At 38.0% G+C, this 21,646-nt stretch overlaps 2 protein-coding genes across 2 annotated transcripts in view; one reads left to right on the top strand and one right to left on the bottom strand.

The window, feature by feature from the left end:
- Nucleotides 1-21,646, top strand: part of PRKAR2B (protein kinase cAMP-dependent type II regulatory subunit beta) — a 110,709-nt gene that overhangs the window by 25,936 nt on the left and 63,127 nt on the right. Inside the window, exon 2 of the mRNA XM_068550388.1 lies at nt 4,686-4,721. Within this exon, the coding sequence (XP_068406489.1) occupies nt 4,686-4,721 (36 nt within the window). The remainder of the gene's footprint in view (nt 1-4,685; nt 4,722-21,646) is intronic.
- On the bottom strand, nt 7,943-8,547 carry LOC137768790 (glycine cleavage system H protein, mitochondrial-like). The gene has a single exon (XM_068550389.1). It carries the CDS (start codon nt 8,545-8,547, stop codon nt 8,026-8,028), a length of 522 nt encoding a protein of 173 aa, XP_068406490.1. The 3' UTR covers nt 7,943-8,025.

The raw sequence follows: 21,646 nt of genomic DNA, 5'->3' as shown, positions 1-21,646 counted from the left end.
GACATAATTTCTAGAATCTTTTATTTAGACAGCAGATTTGGAAAGTGTTCATTGCTAGAAAAGGCGACTCATAGGAGGCTAGGGGTGCTAATTATTGTGCTGACTCCAAGATTGTTGTGTACGCCTCACTTCAGGGTATATGAACACTTTCCTGCAAAAGTCCATTTAACCAATGTGGCTCCAATATAGATAGGGTGGCTCTGTGTGTGTGTGTGTGTGTGTGTGTGTGTTTAATGACCATAAATCACAACTCAGGGCTCTTATTTCTTTAACCTGGAACTCCTCTCCCAGCATTATGCTCAGAGATGCAAACTATCTGCATGACTATCAACCTGGCTTTCCTTTCTGAAGGCCAAACTCATTGGTTCATGCTTTCAATTGACTGCTTTTGTTTTTATAGAATTTCTTAAGTTTTCTAGTCTTCTACGGAACTTCTCTTTTTACCTAAATTTTTCCGTTAGGGCAGCTGCGTGCATGGCATAAGCCCTTGCAGTCATAGTATGTGAAAATACCCCCGACTTGGTCAAGCTCTTCAGAGGCAGGGCCTCTGTCACATTCCCAGTGCCCGGCATCCACATCCAATAGACAGTGGAATAAGTGGGACAAGGAGACTTGCTCTGTTTACTTCGCAGAGTTGATTGATTCACGCCACAGCTGTTGACTCAGTGCCTCTTATCTACCGGGCACTGCTTATCTTGGGCTTCAGGCATAAAGAGGTGAGAAGATAAGCAGGTCCTGCTGGCTCCGGGGAACTCCAGTCACAGGTGTGGGAGGCTGTTTTCACTGCTAGAAACAGAGAGGCTCATTCAGCCACCTCAAGTAGCAGAGCATTTTTCCTGTAAGGATATTCCAGGATTAAAGAAGACTTGAATCAGTTATACTTCTGGGGGCTGAGGAATTAAGACCCGTCTGGTTTGGGAACTGATGGGATCTCTGGCTAGACAAGCGCAAAGACATTCATAGGAACACAGGACTCTCAGTGTTGCGCTGGAATGGCACGTGGGAGAAAGTCAAACCGATATAAACATTTCTGTATTTTTCCTTAGGATTCATTAAGATCTTAGGTTATATCTCCTTAAAATGTTAGGGGCGTTTAGTATATTCTTAAATCATATTTGTTTCTCCACGCAGATAATACGTTTGCTATATTTTTCCTTCTATATTCTCCTAATGTGTGTGTGTGTGTGTGTGTGTGTGTATAAATACACTTACAGAGTATCTATAGAATAGGAAAATATAAAGGTGGAAACCAAGAGTCTGAGGCAACCTAATTTGACTTAGCACATTTTAAAGCATCATCTATTAACTTTTTTGTGAATTTGTGCTGCTGTTTACTTTGTATATGCAAAAAATGTAATGTTAAAATTGGTAATATTAGCTCATAGTAAACATCAACCTCTTGTATTTGAATAGGAATTTATAGTTTACGGGCACTTTCAAAGATGTTTATTTATTTTTTCATAAAACCCCCCTTGAATTAAGGAGGACAGATCTTACCTTGCATGTTTTTTAAATTGAGGATTTAGGTCAAAGTTACACGATTCATCCAAGGTTTCCCGGAAGGCGGTGGGGCCAACAGTGGAGCCCACGCCTCCTGACCCCAGTCAGCGCCCGGTGGTGCGTCCTTCCTCACCTTCCGCCTGCTCCCCTTCCCTGTACTTGGGTTCCTGAGAGAGAAAACACCAGGCACCCCATGCCCAGATGCACATCGCTTTACTTACAGCAGAGTCTCCACCCTGAATCTCAATCTTCTTCCCCATTTTGGTAACTAAACTAAAAAGTCTAAAAAAATTGTGAAGGTTATTGTTAGCTTGCCAAGAGTTGATACAGGAAACACTTGGGTTTCATCTCTGCAAGTGGATATGAAGGGATATGTTTTGAGGGATTGGATTTTTGGTAATTTTGTCAAAACCCAGTGTTTACCTTAACTACTGGGTACCACATGCCTGGTGCCCCCATCTTCTTAACTGTCCAGTCCTGTGCCCCATTTACTATTGGGAAATGAAAGTCATAGTCATAGAACCTCTCTACGTACAATTTAAAAATTGATATAATTTCTAGCAAAAATATAAAGGAGAAATAAGGCAATTAATTTATAGTAAGTAAAATGTGTTTCAGTAGGTATGTGCTTACATGTACACAAGAAGACATAATGCAGTTAGATTCTCCCACTTACATGTAGAATCACTAAGAATAATGAAAGCTGCAAATGTAGTCTGATCAGGTGTATTGTACTGGTTATTCAGATACCACAAGTGATATAGCAGTGACATGATTTTTTGAAATGATGAACATCTATTAGTAAAATTCCAAACAAAACAAAAATACCACAAAAAAACCCCAAATTCCTTTGATTTATGTTGTATTTGTGTTGTAGAAAATCTGATGTATATTAAAACTGCATATAATAATCGTATTTATGTATAAACAGTGTTAGAATTTAGGCTCAGGTGGTTATAAATTGACTTGTTTGCCAACATGAATGTCCAGTGGGATATGTGAAAGTAGTGCAGGACAAAAGTTTTGGGATTCATGACAGTTCTTTGTTGTATAGGATTGTCCTGTATGTTGTCTGTCAAATGCCAAGGATGTCTTCTGAATTATTGTGACAGTTGAAAAAATTGCTCCCACAACTTTAGAATACACCTCCTAGGTGGTGATGCCGCTTCGTTGAAAATCTCTGCCTTAAACACTTCAGAAAGACACAGGGAATTCGCCGGCAGTCCAGTGGTTAGGACTCCATGCTTTCACAGCTGAGGGCTGGGTTCAATTCCTGGTCAGGGAACTAAGATCCAACAAACCGTGCAGTGTGGCCAAAAAAAAAAAAAAAAAGGCACAGAAACCTAAGGGACCCCAAGGGAACAAAGATGTCCCAACATTTCAAACCAGAAGCTCACAGTGCTGTGATTTCATTGTCTAGAGAGACTAGAGGGAGAGGAGAGTGTCTGCTCTGTTTCTTGCCCCAAGGCTGAGATATGCTTTTTACCTTCATCTTGACTTGGTCAGCCAGCACTATCTATTCTGCATTCCTGTGGTTGAAGTTTCCCCTGTCCTTGTAGCTTGCTGGGGAGGCTTTTTTTAGACTAGGTTCTGAAGGAGTTGTGAAAAAGGGTTGAAGGTGTCCAAGAAAACTGATGGAAGATTTTTTGTGCATGCGATATATAAAATATAACTACACTTTACCTGATGAAAGGTTTTTATATAAGTAATTTGTGACTTTGCAGCTATATGGCTGAATTATTTTGGTATATAAATAGTGGAAATTTTCTCTCTCTTGCTCAGAGTATATAATTTTGCTATAAATTATAGTGTTTAAAAAAAAATTATAGTGTTTTAATAATTGGGTTTGTGAATGATTTCACACAGTTAATCCTTAGTAACAATGGAGATCAATATGGAAGGAAATATTTACCTGTTACATGGTGATTTCAGGCATCAGTGTTTTTGCTTTCTGTTCTTGGTGGGGCAGCATTTTGGTGCTAGAAGTGCCTGAGTTCGAATTCTCAAGCTCTGCCACAGGGTGACTATGTGATCTAAAGCAAACTAATCCATATCTCTGAGTCTTACTGTAAAATGTTGTCATCAGTAATGTTGCGGTGCTGCTACTTAATAGAATGGTTGCAAGGATTAGTGTGAAACATCTGACAGAGTTTTCTTCTAGTACTTATTCCGAAGCATCTATATTTTTTGTGCTCTATAACCGTAATGCTGACAAAAATTTTAAGTCTTCTTTTTTTACTTGACCTATTTCCATAGTGTAAACAGTCTTTATAATTACTGTTTTAAAATATTGAAGTATTAAAAAGTATCATAGTAGACCCATGACATCCTGCTACTAAAATATACTGTGTAATACATGATGTCCTTTCTGTGTATAATATGAACTGTAAACTTACCTGCTTCTCTCAAGAAATAAAGTTTTTAAAAACCTAATGTCTTGAGATAACTGTAAGATATCTGTAAGCAAAACCAAGAAGAAACAACAGAGCTAAGTTGAATGCAGGGAGTGGGCCAAGGGTGGGCTTACCAGCTGAGCAATGCATTCCCATACACCAGCCTGAAATTGCAGCCTTCCACAGATAGATTTGCATATCATAGACCTTTGGGTTGCACAAAAATTGTCAAAACCACAAATATACCATCCTTTACCTAATAATGATATCAGTATATGTGAGCATTTTTTGTTTTGTTTCCAAATTTTTTCACTGTGAAAATGATGCTGTTGAATAGATGTGTGTGTGTGCGCACACGTGTGTGTATCTTTTTCCTTCTCTAGTAATATTTCTTTAGGATAAATCTCTTAAAAGTAGAGTTACTCTCTTAAAGGAGACACACCTTTTATGGCACTAGATGTAATTGCCAAATTGTTTACAAAAATATTATATAGATTGGCACTGTCCCAGTTAAGTAGTTTCAGTCACACATAACTAGGGATTTTCATTTAAAGTGTGTTGGGGGGACTAATTTAACAGGTGAAATGTTGATTTTAATTTATATTTCTTTGGCTACTAGTGAATTTAAACGTTTAATTTTCATATATTAATGGTTTTTCTTCTTGCATTATTTATTCATTCATATCTTTCTCCTATTTAATTTATGGGATCACTTAATGATTTAGGTCCTTTTCAGGGTTTTGGATAAATTAAAATTTTATCTAATCATGTTATTCTGCTTTTCTCTTTCAGCTCCAGTAATAAACCGATTTACGAGGCGTGCCTCAGGTAAGTCTGATGATGGATTTTGCTCACTAATGGTGACATTTTAAAAATGGATTGGATAAGAAGGTATGAAAAGAATAATTGCTATGGAGTAATAACTTATTTGTCAGTCATTTTCCCAGAAAACACAACCATCTGATAAAATCAAGAACTAGAAAATAATTGGAAATACCCACTGAGTGGCTAAGCTTAAAATCACACTGTGCACTGAGGCTAATGTATGGAGACTCTTACCCCAATTTGTTTATTTCTGCTCTTGATAAATTATTATCTCCATGGTTATCTGGTTTGCCAGTCACAGTTTAGAAGCAGTAATTTAGAACTTGGGTAAAGGACACTCTAGAAACAGGGAGGGATGGAGAGTTTTTAATAAAGGACAGGAAAACTCATAACACTCCGATATAAGACCTTGTCATCATGGGGTTCTATTCAGAATAGGAGCAAATTGCTTTATATTTGTTCATGCCCCAGGGGCTATTGCTGTCCTAGAGATACCACAGTAACCTTCTGCATATTCACAGTGAGGGCGACCTTAACCATTGACAGGTGCTTAAATTTGGTTCACTATACTGGGCACCACCTACATTACATTGGTGGGGAAGTATAGTACACAGTTGAAAGCATTTCTATCCTAAATGAGTTTGGGCGCTGAAATGGATAAACTACTGTTTGGAAAATTCACTTCTGTGAAATACCTTCTTCTCTAAAGATAGAGGACAAGTGAAGTACTACCATGTTTGGTTTGAGAAAATGACTTTCTTTTATATATAACTAGAGTTTTTTGGTTGAAAAACACAAGAAATAATTTCAAACAGATCATCTTTGACATTTATATAATACAAATGAGTCATTTGTTTCATAAAATTACCTAATTTCCATCTGTGCTATATTATTAAATGTGTTTTAAGATTGAGTTTTATTTTTAATTTGTCAGCAGTTACTGGTATAATTAACTCTTATTATGTGGTGACCAGGTCTATAAGGAAAAAGACAGGGATTAGGATAATATGCTGTATTGTGATGGTATCTACTTTATCCTCCTGAGCTTTTTGTAATGTTGAGACATAATCTATTTTTAATGTTGAAAACAAAGTGTAGATTATAATGCCTTTCATGGAACGAGAGATTATGTTTATGTCAGTAAGGCATCAATCAGACTTTATCCCAGAGTAGAGCTATCAAGAGTGATCGTATTCTGGTGTAATATGTAGTCTTTCATGAGCAGTGGTGGAAACAGAGAGGAACAATAAGACAGAATCAGTAGTGTGATATCTTGTCTCCGTGATGTAAGATTCTTTCTGTAGGAACATAGTTAAGACTCTTAGAATAAATTGTCTCCCTTTCTGCCTTAAACTGACATGAGACATTTATTTCTGGGCAAATTCCATTAATATTTGTTGTTCAGTATACTTAGCATCAGTTGAAGGATCAGGGGCTCTAGTATATAGGTTCGTTTTGAAACACCCTTATTTCACTCCCCACCACCACTGCTAAATCTGTGTCCAGTGTATCTCAGCAAGATTGGCTGGAAATGCAGACAAGCTAGAATGCCGGCAAAGAAATACACGTTCAAGTCAAATGTTGCATTTATTCCAAGTGATAGGCAATAGGAAATGCCAGTGAAAACAACAGGGAGCAGTTTGATTTAAAGAAAAATGAAATGATATCAACGTTCAGGAGTCATATTGTAAAAGCCTTAAAAGGTGTAACTATTGTTACCCTAATAATATAACATGCTGGAAAGCACTATGAGAATGAATTTTGACATTAATTATTGGGAGGAAAAGAGAACTGACTTATGGAATACCCCTGATGGGTCAGGCACTGTGGTAAGCATTTTATACACATTTTCAGTCTTTCAGGCAAGGGAAATAAAATTATATTTACTGCCTTGGATAAAAAGAACAATATGGTCTTTGTCTAAAACTTTTTTGACAAAGAAAGCAGAAACTGTCTTAAGACATCTTGGGGAGGAAATTCTACAGTTCTCTTTGTTAATTTAATCTAGTGGCGAAAAGTAATTCAATGCAGTAGTAGACTTCAGTTTCTTTTGAAGTAGCATTTCCTGAACATAAAAAAAATAGATATCTACTTAAAATAGGGAAATTCATATCTTATAATTAAAAATATTTCTTAGGATATCTTTTTTTGATGAAGTTTTAATTCAGAAATACTTCTTCTTTTCAGAAGTAAATTGTAACTTTAAATTTGTAATGTGAAACCTGTAATTTAAGGGAAAAAAAATAAGTGAGCCAGAAATGTAGGATACAAGAGTTTACTTCTTGATACAAGAGTTTATTTCTTACTCGTCTATTTTTTTTTTTTAATTTATTTTATTTATTTATTTTTGGCTGCGTTGGGTTTTCGCTGTTGCGCGCGAGCTTTCTCTAGTTGCTGTGAGCGGGGGCGACTCTTCGCTGCGGTGCGTGGGCTTCTCATTGCGGTGGCTTCTCTTGTTGCAGAGCACAGGCTCTCGGTGCCTGGCCTTCAGCAGTTGTGGCGCGCAGGCTCAGCAGTTGTGGTGCACGGGCTTAGTTGCTCCGCGGCATGTGGGATCTTCCCGGACCAGGGATCGAACCTGTGTCCCCTGCATTGACAGGTGGATTCTTAACCACTGTGCCACCAGGGAAGCCCCTTACTTGTCTATTTTTTAATAATAATTACAACAATAAGTACTGTATGTATACATTATAACAATAAATATACTATGTGTAGTGCTAGGTATTCAATCACATTTTTTTTTCAATCACTTTTTTTTTTTTTTAAGAAGTTGAATATTTTATTATTAAACTGTTTCTTATTTTCCTGCAAGGCTGTTGCTTCACTGTATAAAAATAGCACCAGCAAACACAGTATATTGCAAAATTAAGATAGTAATGTTCTTCACTGGACACTATACAACTAACAAACTTTTCTCCACTGTCATTTCTTTCCAGTGGCAAGTTCATTGAGTATTTTGACCCAAATCCAGGGATGGCTGTAAACAAGTTACAATATTATATAAGGTTAAGATAGCAATGTTATCCTTGAATTACATAATTTTTATAACTAGTTTTACCACAGATAATTTCAGGAATTCTGAGTATTATAACTGGAGACTAGCCTAAAAATCACAGGGTGTTGTGAAAAAGATGCATAGTGTTTATCTGAAATTATTAGGAAGTTAAGGGGTATTTTTCTTCAGGCAACAATGTTTCCAGTAGCTTCTTTTGCTAAAAGTTGCTTTTTAAAAATCTATCCACCACTAATTTAAGACAACTATGCTAGATTAAGTTGTTTCAAACTAGTTTATTTAGGGGTTCCATTTTCACTCCTCAATAGATTTTATGTATTTCTCATATGCTTCTTCACTCATTAGTTCATCTAGTTTTGAAGGGTTACTGAGTGTCATCTTGATCAGCCAACCATCTTCATAACAAGATTGGTTGACAAGTCCTGGATTTTCTGCTAGAGCTTCATTAATTTCAGTTACTTCTCCTGATAGAGGAGAATAGAGTTCACTAGCAGCTTTCACACTTTCCAAAGCACCAAATTCCTCTTGTTTGTTCAATTTTGTCCCAACTTCAGGCAGACTACAGTAAACAACATCTCCCAAAGCTTCCTGTGCAAAATTGCTGATTCCCACTGTTCCAACACCGTTTTCTGTTGTTACCCATTCATGTTTGTCTGTGAATTTACGACCGGACAGCAGAGCGGGGCCGGTGCGCAGCGCCCGGACGGCGCCTGCCCGCAGTCCCCAGGGCCGCGGCGGGCAGGGCGCGTTGGGCGCAGAGATGGCGCGCAGGCTGCAGATCGCGGCCCGCACGCTGCGCGCCACTCGCAGCGCCATGTTCGCAGGGGTGCAAAGGGTCTCCGCACGGCATCTAGAGCCTCAATCACTTTTGATTGAACGAAAATTTAAAAATAGTGTGTTATGATATATTCCTAATTTGACTGAGTTTCCTACATCTTTGAGGTTTTGGCTTTTGATATTCGTACCGCACCTATCAAAAGTAAATATTTCAACTTGAATACTTCAAACAAAACATTTCTCCCTTTTATACCTTTTTCTTTTGTTATGGTTCATGAGGATGAGGGCAATGTTTATATTAAGGATGTGTTTAACAAATACATAATTTCAGATCATTTTTATAAATAACACTTTTTCTGCTGAACTCTCCTCATGTGTTTTCAGTGCCTGCCCACAAACCTGTTGGTTTTTATTTCTATAAGTAAAAGGAATCAGTTTCACTCAGTATTTTCAAACAAAATTAATTCCTAGAATTGTAAGAGTTTGTAGCAGTTTCAGGGTTTCATAAGTTAGTTTTCCACTTGGTTCAGGAATGAAAGGCATATAGTGGAGTGTGATTAATGGATAAAAACAGGTGGGCATTTGGAAGAGCAGGGTCTTGCCTTATAGCGTAGATAGGATAAGTTCTACAAGACTTATGATGATGAAACTGTCAGATTTTTTTTTAACATCTTTATTGGAGTATAATTGCTTTACAATGGTGTGTTAGTTTCTGCTTTATAACAAAGTGAATCAGCTATACATATACATATATCCCCATATCTCTTCCCTCTTGTGTCTCTCTCTCTCCCACCCTCCCTACCCCACCCCTCTAGGTGGTCACAAAGCACCGAGCTGATCTCCCTGTGCTATGCGGCTGCTTCCCACTAGCTATCGGTTTTACATTTGGTAGTGTATATATATACATGCCACTCTCTCACTTTGTCCCAGTTTACCCTTCCCCCTCCCCATGTCCTCAAGTCCATTCTCTAGTAGGTCTGCGTCTTTATTCCCGTCCTGCCCCTAGGTTCTTCATAACCTTTTTTTTTTAGATTCCATATATATGTGTTAGCGTACGTTATTTGTTTTTTCTTTCTCACTTACTTCACTCTGTATGACAGACTCTACGTCCATCCACCTCACTACAGATAACTCAGTTTCGTTTCTTTATGGCTGAGTAATATTCCATTGTGTATATGCGCCACATCTTCTTTATCCATTCATCTGTCGATGGACACTTAGGTTGCTTCCATGTCCTGGCTGTTGTAAATAGAGCTGCAATGAACATTGTGGTACATGACACTTTTTGAATTATGGTTTTCTCAGGGTATATGCCCACTAGTGGGATTGCTGGGTCGGATGGTAGTTCTATTTTTAGTTTTTTAGGGAACCTCCATACTGTTCTCCATAGTGGCTGTATCAATTTACATTCCCACCAACAGTGCAAGAGGGTTCCCTTTTCTCCACATCTTCTCCAGCATTTATTGTTTGTAGATTTTTTGATGATGGCCATTCTGACCGGTGTGAGGTGATATCTCATTGTAGTTTTGATTTGCATTTCTCTAATGATTTATGATGTTGAGCGTTCTTTCATGTGTTTGTTGACAATCTGTATATCTTCTTTGGAGAAATGTCTATTTAAGTCTTCTGCCCATTTTTGGATTGGGTTGTTTGTTTTTTTGTTATTGAGCTGCATGAGCTGCTTGTAAATTTTGGAGGTTAATCCTTTGTCAGTTGCTTCATTTTGTCAGATGTTTTTTGAAATCCAGGTAAATGTATCTCTGGTATCTTCCTGACAGCACCCCATAACCTTTGTTTGCTTGTTTGTTTACTTATATTTTTATTGAGATATAATTGACATGTGACATTGTGTGTGTTTAAGGTGTACAGCATGTTGATTTGATACATTTGTATATTGCAGTATGATCATCCATAACCTTACAGTACCCGATAATCCTATTGTTAAACAAAAGAAAAAGAAATACTGCTTTTGTTCTTTTTTAATCCATTTATGCTCTGAGTAATCACTTCTTATCTTGTCTTTTTTAAATACACAGAAGTCATATACATACTCTATTTTAGAGTTTTGATAGAATTAACACTGACAGTTTTGCATTTAATTTCTCTTAGAGCTTATTATGGACTTTCTGTTTTGGAAGATTCTTCTTTTTGGTGGAAAAATGGGAAACATACTATTTATTGTTGTAATTATTATTAAAAATTATTGGTAGTAGTAGAGGTAGTAGCTGAATAAATCTTTGAAGAGTAAAACTTTAACCAAACAACAATTCTTTTGCTTTGTTGTTCATCTGGTATATTATATGGGAAAGACCCTAGGATGTAGAGTTATACAGACCTGAGTTCAAACCACCCATTTACTGTGTAAATTTGCGTGTAAGTTATTTACCTCATTGAGTGTTACTTCCTTATTTTCATTTTCTTTCATTTTGGGATCACAGCAGCTGTATTCACTTTTTTTTTTTTTTTTTCACTTTTGTTATGCTGGTTAAGTTAGATGGTTTTTATAAAGCAGAGTGTCTAGGCTCTCAAAAATGTTAGTGGTCAGCTCTCTTGAACATAGTTGAAGACAAAACAAAACAATAAAATGCTCAACTCTGTGTCTTAGTCTGTCATAGAAAGGCCTTAAAGAGTCATAACACTATTTTATGTTCATCCTTTAATATGGGCCTCTCTTTTTATTGTTTGTACATTAAAGTTTTTTAAAAAAAAAGAGTATAATGATTTTCCTCTGTGGTTTTGGCTCTGAATTGAAAAACAAATTGAAATGACCCATTAATCTTGAGCCAGTGCCTTCTCAGGAGGTCAGACCTGTCTCTGAATTTTTTAATCTCAGGATTTTATTTTGAAAAAAATCAAGCTTATAGAAAAGTTTGAGGAATAGTTCATTGAACACCTTTATCTAGATTTCCCAGCTGTTATTATTTTGCCACATTTGTATGCTCTTTTCTTTCCTTCCTTGCACATGCACTGACACACACTTTTAGTTTTTTAAGTGAACCTTTTAGGAATCCTAAATACCTCATGCATGTCTCCTAAGAACAAGGACATTTTCTGAATAATATAATGTGCAAGGAATTTAACTTTGATACAGTGCTGTTATCTAATCTATAGTCTAGAGTCCAGTTCCTCAGTTGTCTTGCTGTGTCCTCTCTCCCTCTCTCTCTCTCTTTTCGTTCAAGCTCATCCAAAGATTTTATATTGCATTTAATTGTCATGACTCTGCTGTCGTTGTCTTTCACAAAATGGCTCCCTGAAATTTTGAAATCTGCTTTTTTAGAGCTCTGACGGTTATCCCCAGCAGTGGGGCAGTTCCCGGTTATCACCTGTTGTGAGTTCTTACATTGTATGGGCACGTCCACTGTCTGGTCACGATGCCCCACTGATTGCCATGTATTGCTGTCACGGACTGCTGTTGAGCATTACTTGCTCTAATATGTCATTATTTCTTATAACAAAAGTGAAGATGGAGCTCCAAATTATGAATTGGCTAATTTTCTTTTCACATGTAGATAATTAGCCACTCTGCAATTTTTAGCCATAACATGAGCATTGAATTTTATAGTATATTTTTAACAGATCTAAAATCGTCTAATTTTCCCTAAACTAGCATTTGGAATAATTCAGAAGTGAAATTAACTCTTTGAATCTCACACACCCACTGTGTAAAAGGGCACATTAAAAACTCAGTAAAATCACCCCAAACAGAAAATGATTAAGTCCCCAAGAAAAGTAGTGAAATAGCAGAAGTTCCAGATCTTATCTTGAATCTGATTCAGGGAACATATGCTTCCTTGATTCAGGGCGCATATGCTTCCTTCTGTTTTGTTTTGGAAGGATTTTGTAGCCTTGGTATTCATTGTTTTTATTTTAAAGTTATTTGACAAGAGCTTTTAACCCCCAAATTATTTTTTCCCAGAGTTCATTCTCATATTTTCAAACCAATTTGCTAGTATGAATATATTTACATTTATATTTTGTTATTAGAAGCTCATTTCAAGCTTGGTAATCACCAACACTAGATAATGCATTCCAGGAGAATACTACTTTAATTCATTTACTAATCCGTTCAGCAGACGTTTACTGATTCTTTACTTTGTGCCAGATACAGTGCTAGGGATGCAAGAAGAGTAAGATAGGGCCCTTAGGAAGTTCCGAGTCTAGCAGGGAAGCTGGCTGTGACTCAGAGTGTGCTAAATACCACAGTATCCACAAATGGAAAAGGAGAAAATGTATAGTTCTTCCCGGGCATGGGGCTCACAGAAAGGGTGCCATTTGAGCTGGTCTTTAAGGCTTATGACGTGGGTTTCAGCAGGAAGATAAGAGGAGTATTTGTGTTTTATCACTAGTAGGGCTGTTTTTATTATAAGTTCTTTTTCATAGTATGCTGCTCTGCACTTGACCTCTGCCATCAGTCACTTGTGGCCTGGAGTAGGCAGATGCCCAAGGCCATGGACAGCAGCGGCTGAAGGCCAGGAGTTATTTTTGCCTTTAACTTAACCATTGCTTCAAAATGTTAGCATCTCTCTTATCAGGGGAGGCAGTATAGGCTCTGGATTCAGAGACCTAGGTTGGAGTATTTGCTCTGCTACTCACATATCCACTTACTAAAAGTGTGTGTGTGTGTGTGTGTGTGTGTATGTTGGTCTTAGTTGCCTTTGTTTCTCCAGGTAGAACATGGAGATAATACCTATCTCACAGAATGATTGTAGTGATTAAACAGAAGATAATCCATGAAAGACGCTTCACACAGTGTTCCCCCCAGTTTAGTTTCACACTGTCAGCCTGTTGTCCATGTGGGTCTCCTAGACGGGCAGGGGGCTCCAGGAGCCTGGACTGGATTTGAGGGGGGGGGTCAGAAGTAGCTCGTGGACTGCAAAGCTTGACACAGAGAATCCTTTAGAAAGATGACACCCTGGGTGGGGTGAGATCAAGAGTCAGCTGGATGAAACCAGAGGTGCCCGCGCTGGGCAGGGAGGTGGACCTGGAGAGGGTCTCTGAGAGGCCAAAGCACAGGTCCCGGGGCTCTTTGGAGGGGGGGGAGTGGTTCCAAAGCACCTCCGTCCCTGTTCTCTTTCTGTTCCCAGGCTCCTGTTAAAACAGACCCTCCCCTGGGATTCATCACAAGTCAGAGCAGGTGAACAGAGCAAGTGCTGCTCCCTTCTCACCCTCAGCCTCTTCCCTCCTCCTTCCTCTCTGGCAGTACTAGCTGACTGGTGCTTCTGGCACGCAGTGCGAAACAGAGCCCAGTGGGCTCCACGGCAAGTGTTCAGTCTCTGGTTCTTTTTTGTTAGGCTCAGGAATGCTGATAAACTGTCTCAAGGCCAGTGGGAGATTATCTCTTGAGCTTTATTGCATTTTCTCCAAAGTTCTCTTAGAGACCCCCAGGGAAGGGAAAGAGAGAGGCAGTAGTAAAACCTTGATCTACAGATCAGGGCTGGGCAGGGCGTCTCCTTCTGGTCCTGTAGTGTCCTCAGACCAGCAGACGTGGAGGGATTTGAAAGATGGCACGGAAGACTGTGCAGCCCGCTCAGCCCCTTGTGTGCCCCGGTCCCTGGACGCTGCCTCTGAAACAGACAGGAGGAGCTAGAGTGGACATTTGAACTTATCGCAGCCGTTCTCTAAGCGTGATCAGAGTGGAGGTCACTGCTCTGCAAACTCTCCGTGTGAAGGACCAGTTCCTCCTGCCCCTTCGCCCCCGGTCCGCTGCAGGCCCTTCCTTTTGTAAACGGTAGTGAAACTGCCACGGTGGTAACACATCGCTGTACCAGTGGTAATAGTACAGCTATTACTATTAGATGCTCCCGCTCTCTGGACTTATCTAACTGTGTACACTGAGGTTTAGGTGCCATGACCTCGGTGTGATCTGTATGAGACATGAAAGTTCTCGTAAGAAGCTTTATAAAGGGAAAATGCACATTTATCTAAAGGAACTGATGATTAAAACAAAACCAAAAACCATATTTTACCACTTGGGCATTTTGTAAGAGCAGACTGCAGTGTGAGTGGTGCCCTTGGACAGGTAGGCTGCTGGTGTGCGGGGGAGGGGAGGGGCGGGCCGGGCCCGCCCCAGGTTCGTGGCACACGTGCCCTTACCTCTGCTTCCGGCATCCATGTGCCTCCTCACGTTGGGAACGCTTCACGGGCTTCGCTTGTCTGGCCTTGGGACAACTCACCCCACACCATGTTCCCCACCACTCAGCACCCTTTCTTTCTTTCTGGATGCCATCTGTGAATAGAGTGTGCGTCCATGCTGCTCTTACTATTACACATCGTTTGATATTGTGGTTGTTCTCGTGTCTCTTTTCCTCTACTAAACCGTGAGCATCCTAATTAATGAACTGAGGGAAAAGGGCATTTCTGGATGAAGTCAGAGAAAAAACAGAATGGAAAGTAAGGAAATGGGCATCCTAGAAAAATGGGAAGAATTGGCCAGATGTGTTATAATGGGGTTTAAGATTCCAGAGGAGTCATGACCAGTGTGTATTAGTTGCGGGGTGAGACTGCTAAAGTGGATATTGGATGAAGCTTTATTGGAGTCAAGGAATTTAAAAAAAAATTGAGGGTGGCTATGGACATTGATGTGTTCTGTGATGATGGCAAAACTGGAGTGGAAAGAAGACAGAGCTAGATGCCGGTCTGGAGGGTGCCTGAATGCCACAAATCTAAGGGGAGCAGGGCATCAGCAAGGAGTACCACGTCTGGTCTGGATGCCAGAGTGGGGAGCCAGGGGCACCCCTCACTATCATTTGGATCCCACTGTGTGTAGGGGGTGGGACCTTCTGAGAGTAGTGGTATTCTTACAGTGGAGGGGGGCAGGCGGGTGTCCCACAGGTCAGCTGTTGAGCAGATATTTATTGAGCAGTTAGCGTCACCAGGCACACTGCTGGGCTCTGGGTAGAGCAGCAGTAAACATGCCCTGCCTTCCAGGACCAGTGGGGAAGCTTAAAGTGTGGAGATGAAATTGGGGAAAGGTGGTTGTCTGGAGGGTCTTGCATCTTGTGGATGACCAAGGATGACAGAGCAAAGAGGGCAGAGTTGGATGGAGGGTGTTTCGGTTATAATTTATTCACTATGAATGCTTGTTTAACTAAACTTTCGTTAAGGCTAACTCTATCAGGTTCCCAGTGAGAGCACCTTAACCTCCTGATGTTTACTGTGAGTACGGAAGGCAGGAGGTGTAGAAGCGAAGAGCTTGGAATGGCCATTCTTCCGTTTATTGATCAAATATTCAACGAGAGCCTGCAGCGTGTTTTGCACTGGTCTGGGCCAGAGGCCAACAGACGTACCTTAGGATTTTAGTTGCATCATTGTTTAGCTGTATGAACTTGAGCATCTTACTTAAACCCTCCTCTGTAAAACTGGATTGTTGTAATTCATGAAGAGATGTAGGCAAAGTTTTCTTGGTTTTTTTTTTTTAAACACAGTGCCTGACACACGAGTGCTAAATAAACTTTTATATATCGTTAGGCTCAATTTGTCAAATTCTAATCTAATGAAAATGCCACAATATTAGTATCTATGATATTTTCTCCTATAATCTCTCCCTCTTAATTTTAATTGGCCAAAGTGCATAATTCAGTGTATCTCTTATAGCTAATTCCCTTACGTCAAATTTGGATTAACTTAATTAACACTGTGTTGATATTTGTGGGGAGATGGGAGAGATTTCTCTCAAATATAACATCCGTTAGCTTTTTGGATAAAAACAGAAAAGCAACTTCAGTCTCCCCTAAATTATAAGCTGTATGATCTGCTTTTTAAGATTTAACCTTTAATTTTAAATGGGTGTATGTACAGCCCTCCCTTCCCCCCCTTAATCAGATTGAACCAGCTGCTTCTCGGAGCTGATTACTGGAGAATGTTACTGTCATTGGATTCTGAGACTCTGAGAGGCCAACAGTGTCTAGCTAATCATTTGATCACGTTTTGTGAAAATTAATGGTACAGCTAAGAACCACAGAACGTATCCAAGTAATAAGCAGGTTTCACCACCACCACCATTTTTTCCTACCTTCAGTCTTGCATTATTAAAATCAGAGAACATTGATTTTGTTGTTGTTCTTGTTTTACATAAGATTGTATAATCAAATTGCTAAAAAATGAAAATATAAATGAACGGTATATTGTTTTCAGGATGGTAGAAAAGAGGAGCCTTTCATTTGAAAGACTAAACAGCTTAAATAATTGTATCATTATACATGTTTCATGGAATTATGAATGTTATCATCTTTACTGACCTTCATCAAAAAAGGTGGAACTGACCCTCTACTTAGATATTTTAAAGCAGAATTCTCAGTTATAGCTCCCATTTAAGAACAGATGCAGGTAGTTTGATGTGCTCATTGCATGACATAAATAGGGTACCAGACGCAAAGTGCTCCAGAAAATGTACATGGCTTTCATGCTCTAGGGTTCTTTTCACAGCTGAGTTTCAACGGGTTGCTGAGTGGTGAGCTGCTGTAGAAACTGAAAACTTCAACTCTTGTGGCTTTCTAAAAATAAACCGCTACTTTCAGGTTACCTTTTTATTTGGTATTTTCACTTTATTCAGATTTTGTGGCCCTCTTATAGCGTTGCTTTTCTTTTCTTCAGCACATTTACGTGAAGGGGACGATTTAATCTATTTTAAGTAACTTTCTTAAATTTGAGAGCTATTCTGGGAATTAGAATAGTGAAAAGGCTTATAATCCAGAATTATTTATTTTATTTATTTATTATTATTTTATTTATGACTTATTTATTTTATTTATTTTTATTGATTAAAAAATAAACATTCATGTTGTATCACCTAGGCAGTTAAATTAGAAGTTAAATAAAATTGAAGTTTTTCTCTAGTTAAATCTTTCAGAAGGGCTTCTTCCTGTTAAACTGTATAATCAGAGCGACTGGTGTCTCTTGGTTTGTTGTTGTAGCCACAGGAGAATCACCCTGTATGTCTCATCCTGGACAGAGATTCAGAGGCAGAGACCATTACATATTCTGAAGGCAGCCTGTGAGTCCTGTTAAAAGATAAACTGAGGCATATTAAACACTTTAAGAGTTTACTTGAGCAAAAATTGATTCGAATCAGGCAGCGTCGCATCTAGCAGATAGAAAGGGGCTCCGAGGAGCTGCCCAAAATGAAAGAATTTTATGGGCAGAAGGGAGTGGGAACAAGGAAGTTACACTAGGAAAAAAGTGAGTTGGTTATTGCAAGGTCACTTTCCTTTAGGGAGTAGCAGGGTCTATCAGGCAGGTGACCTCCCTAGGGCCGACCAGGCAACTCCTGATTGGCTGATTTAAGATTCGATTTCTGGGAGATGGGAAACTGTAATTAAGTCAAGTCTCAGTTTGGTGACCTGAGGCTTATTAGAGGCAACACCATTTTGGGCCTGTAGTCTTGTTTTTAACAGTCATGAATGTTTTTCAGGAATTTATAATTCCTAAAGCTCTCCCCCTTGCTTTCGTCAAAGAATAAATTTCTCTAAGGAGAAGTTGCTCAAAAGCTTATTCAAAGGACCATTTATTTTGGTTATGAACCGTCGTAGTCTAATTTGTGAAGGTATTGTAGATGGTGATGATGATTCTAAAATATAAGCAGGATGGACTGTGTGCCAGGCACTGCTTCTTAGCCGCCTTCCCCATGATAACCCACGAGAATCACTGCTACCATCTTTGAAGGAGGTTTTCTTATTGTCTCCATTTTACAGGTGTGAAAACTGAGGCACAAAGAGAATAGCATGCTTAAGGTCATGTTTTTATTTTTTTAATATGATTAATTTATTCTTTAAAATTGAATCAAAGTTTTTAACAGTTTTATTAAATGGAAGTCACAAGCTAGTAGTACTATAAAAATCTTGGATACTTCACAGCCAAACCATGCCCTTGTTTGTGAAGATTCTGGAGAACACTAAATCGAACAACTCCTAGCTATATTTCCATTATAATTTTCATCCTGAATTTTGACATTATGTTATATATTTTATACACTAAATTCCAGCAAAGTAAAGGAAAAGCACTGGTTTCTAGTACCATTCTAGCATTGTATTTCTACACATACTTTTACAAATGAAGCATTTAATTTATTGTTGTTGTTTACTAACAGCCAAGGTTAGTCAAGTTTTTTGTGCCCAAAATTGCAGAATGGTTTACATTCTGATGCTTTTAGCCATCAGTTTGAGTGATTCAGATTTTTTTTTTTCTTATTTTTCTTTCTTAGTATCAGAAAAGGTTTATTAAAAAATCGTCACCCTGAACTGGTGTAGCATGTGATGCTACCATTTATTAAAACCAACTTTTCCAAAGTGGTCCTTATATAAAGTATATAAAAAGCAATTCCTGGTGTGACTTATGCTCTGCCTCTGCTCCTTGACATCTTGATTCAGATTAATTTTGATCTAAATTTAAGTATTATCCCCTTTCTTTTTCAGCTAGATATCTGAAAATACTGTGTTGCCACCCAAATTAATGGATAAGTATCTGGGAATATTATAAACCATGATACTACTTGTTTATACATAGAATTTAACTACATTTTTAGAAACGATTTGCTTGCAGTTTAGTGAGGTTTATTATGTCTCTTTGTTTCTCCCTGGAGAAGGAAAAAAAACTATTAATATTGGGAAAAATCAATTTAGTTTATATTGTCATGACTACCATCTGTATGCTTTTCGGATGTCTGCAAATCAAACAGAAGATTAATGATGCAAGTATACCTAAGGAAGGTGCTTAGAACTGAATAAGTCATGTTTGCTTGGTTTATAGAATTGTATTATTGCAATTATGGATCCTCTAGAAAATAAAAAGACCTAGTTACATCTGTTTGTATAAACTAGGAACCACTGAGTCCAGCACTCTGAGCAGTCTAAAAACAGTATGTGAGATGCTCCTTGGGGACAGAAGGGAGAGGGTGAGATGTGAGAAGCACCAGGGGAGGTAGGCATGGACGGAGGGGAGGGCCGAGAGGTGATGGTTTGTTCATTTTCTCCGTGTTGATTTGAAATCGTTTTCAGCTCTCCCTTATCTTCGGCAACAATAAGTCAGCATCTTTTTTTCTTTTTTTTTTTGGCCTTTTTAATGATGAGGTCATCTCCCACGATATATCAAGCGCAACTGTTAATATGTTTCTAAAATGGAATCTTTGTGAATCAGTAGCCATGTTTTTTGTAGCTGTAAACAGTGCATAACGTACCTTTTATATCGTTTAAAGATTTCTTTATTATAAAGTTGGTACATGCTCATAGTAAAAAGTCAGATGGTACAAAGGGTATAAAGTGAACACTACAGGTGCTTGTTTCTTCCATTGTTTCCAATCATTGTCCTGGAGGTAACCACAGTTAATGGTTTCTTGAGTACTTTCCTGGACATTTTTATGCACATACATATTTAGTTAGAATTAAAATTATATCCAGCTTTGCATATTGCCTTTTTCACTTAACAGTATGCCCTGTACTACTCTTCATGTCCTTATATCTAGAGGTGCCTCATTCTTATTTTAACGACTGAATGGTATTCTATTATATGGATACATTAAAATTTATATAACAGGCTGTTTACATTTTAGGTACATGTGTCTTTGCATGATTGTGCAAGTACATCCATTGGCTATATTTCTAGAAGTGGAATTGCTTAGTCAGAGGTATGAGCATGTGAAATTTGTGTAGGCATTGTCCAACTGCCCTTTAAAATAGTATACTAATTTATACTCATGTTTAACATATAATTGCAGAATTTTAAAATTTGTCTCAATTCGGATAGATCAGTATGTTTTAGTTGGCATTTAAAAAAATTTATGAGTGAGGCTTGGGATCTTTTCATTAATTTTGGCCATTTGTATTTATTTTTCTGTTAACTGCCTGTTCAAAAAAATTTTTTTTTCCCTTACTGATTTAAGTGTTTGAGCTCTGAGGTCAGATGGCTTTGGGTTCAAATTTGGGCTTTGACATTCACTAACTGCTTGACCTTGAGAGGGTTGTTTAGTCTCTTTGAACTTTAGTTCATCTTCTGTGGTGGTAAGAGTACCTAACTCATGGGGTATTCTTAACTAATTGATGAGATAATCAATGTACAATATTTAACCCATTTCCTAAAGAATAGTAAGAATATAATATGTTTCCTAGTAACATTACTAGTACTACTGAGATTTTTTTTTTTAATTAAGGATAGAACTTGTCAAATACCTTCGTGGCATTCATACAAGCATTTGTTTTCTTCCCTTTTAACATAATGATATGGTAAGTTGTATTAACAGATTTTTCTAATATTGAACTATCCTTATATTCCTAGAATGAATCTGCTCGATCATAACATCAATTATTAATTGTGTTCTTAAAATATAACTGACACATATCAACTATTATTTTAGTACAAGTCAAAACACATTTTGTAACACAGAATTCAGCTCTGAATTTTAGGTATATTTCAGAGAACATTGTTGAATATGCTTTCCTGTTTTAGGTGAATAATGAGGGATCAGAACTAGGAATTATCTATTTAGAAACTGCTGGTTGAAGCACCTCGTAACCCCAACAAGAGGCATTAATTATGATTCAGATGTGCTAGTCAGTATATATAACAAGCAACCATTGTTCTATCCAAACCATAGAGCAAGAAATGGCATAGGGAAATGACATTTTGTTTCTGCATCATATTTTCATGTTCTTTGAGATTATATATACTTCAGGGTTTTTAAAATAATAATCACAGTGTAGTTTTATAAAACTGCAAGAACACTTTTTCATACATAGGAAATTAGTATATGTTCTAATTTGTGCCTTTTAAGGACATGTGCAGCTCTGAAATAGTATGTTGTATTGTTTCGATGACTCAAATCCTGTTACTTAAGGTTAATTTTAGATTGGGAATCTAGCAGAGAAATGAAATAAATACATAAGGAACATTTGTGTAAACCACTTCTCATGGTTTTCCTTCCAAAACCATTTTCATCCATAAAATACTGACTTCTTTTTTTTAATTCTTCCTTTTTTAACTTCAGAAGTACTAAGGGCATTAGAAATGTGGTATGCATGAGGTAAAGATATTTTATATTGAAAAGTTAGAATTTTAGTTCCATGCTATGGGTCCATTCTGTATACAAACTTGTATATAATTAGAACCTGGAATTCCACTGAGAAACCCTTTGAATAATCATAATAGCTGC

The sequence above is a fragment of the Eschrichtius robustus genome, chromosome 8 (assembly GCF_028021215.1).
Source record: "Eschrichtius robustus isolate mEscRob2 chromosome 8, mEscRob2.pri, whole genome shotgun sequence".
Taxonomy (NCBI): domain Eukaryota; kingdom Metazoa; phylum Chordata; class Mammalia; order Artiodactyla; family Eschrichtiidae; genus Eschrichtius; species Eschrichtius robustus.
Note: the sequence above shows the minus strand (reverse complement) of the source record. Positions and strands in the feature narration are given on the sequence as shown.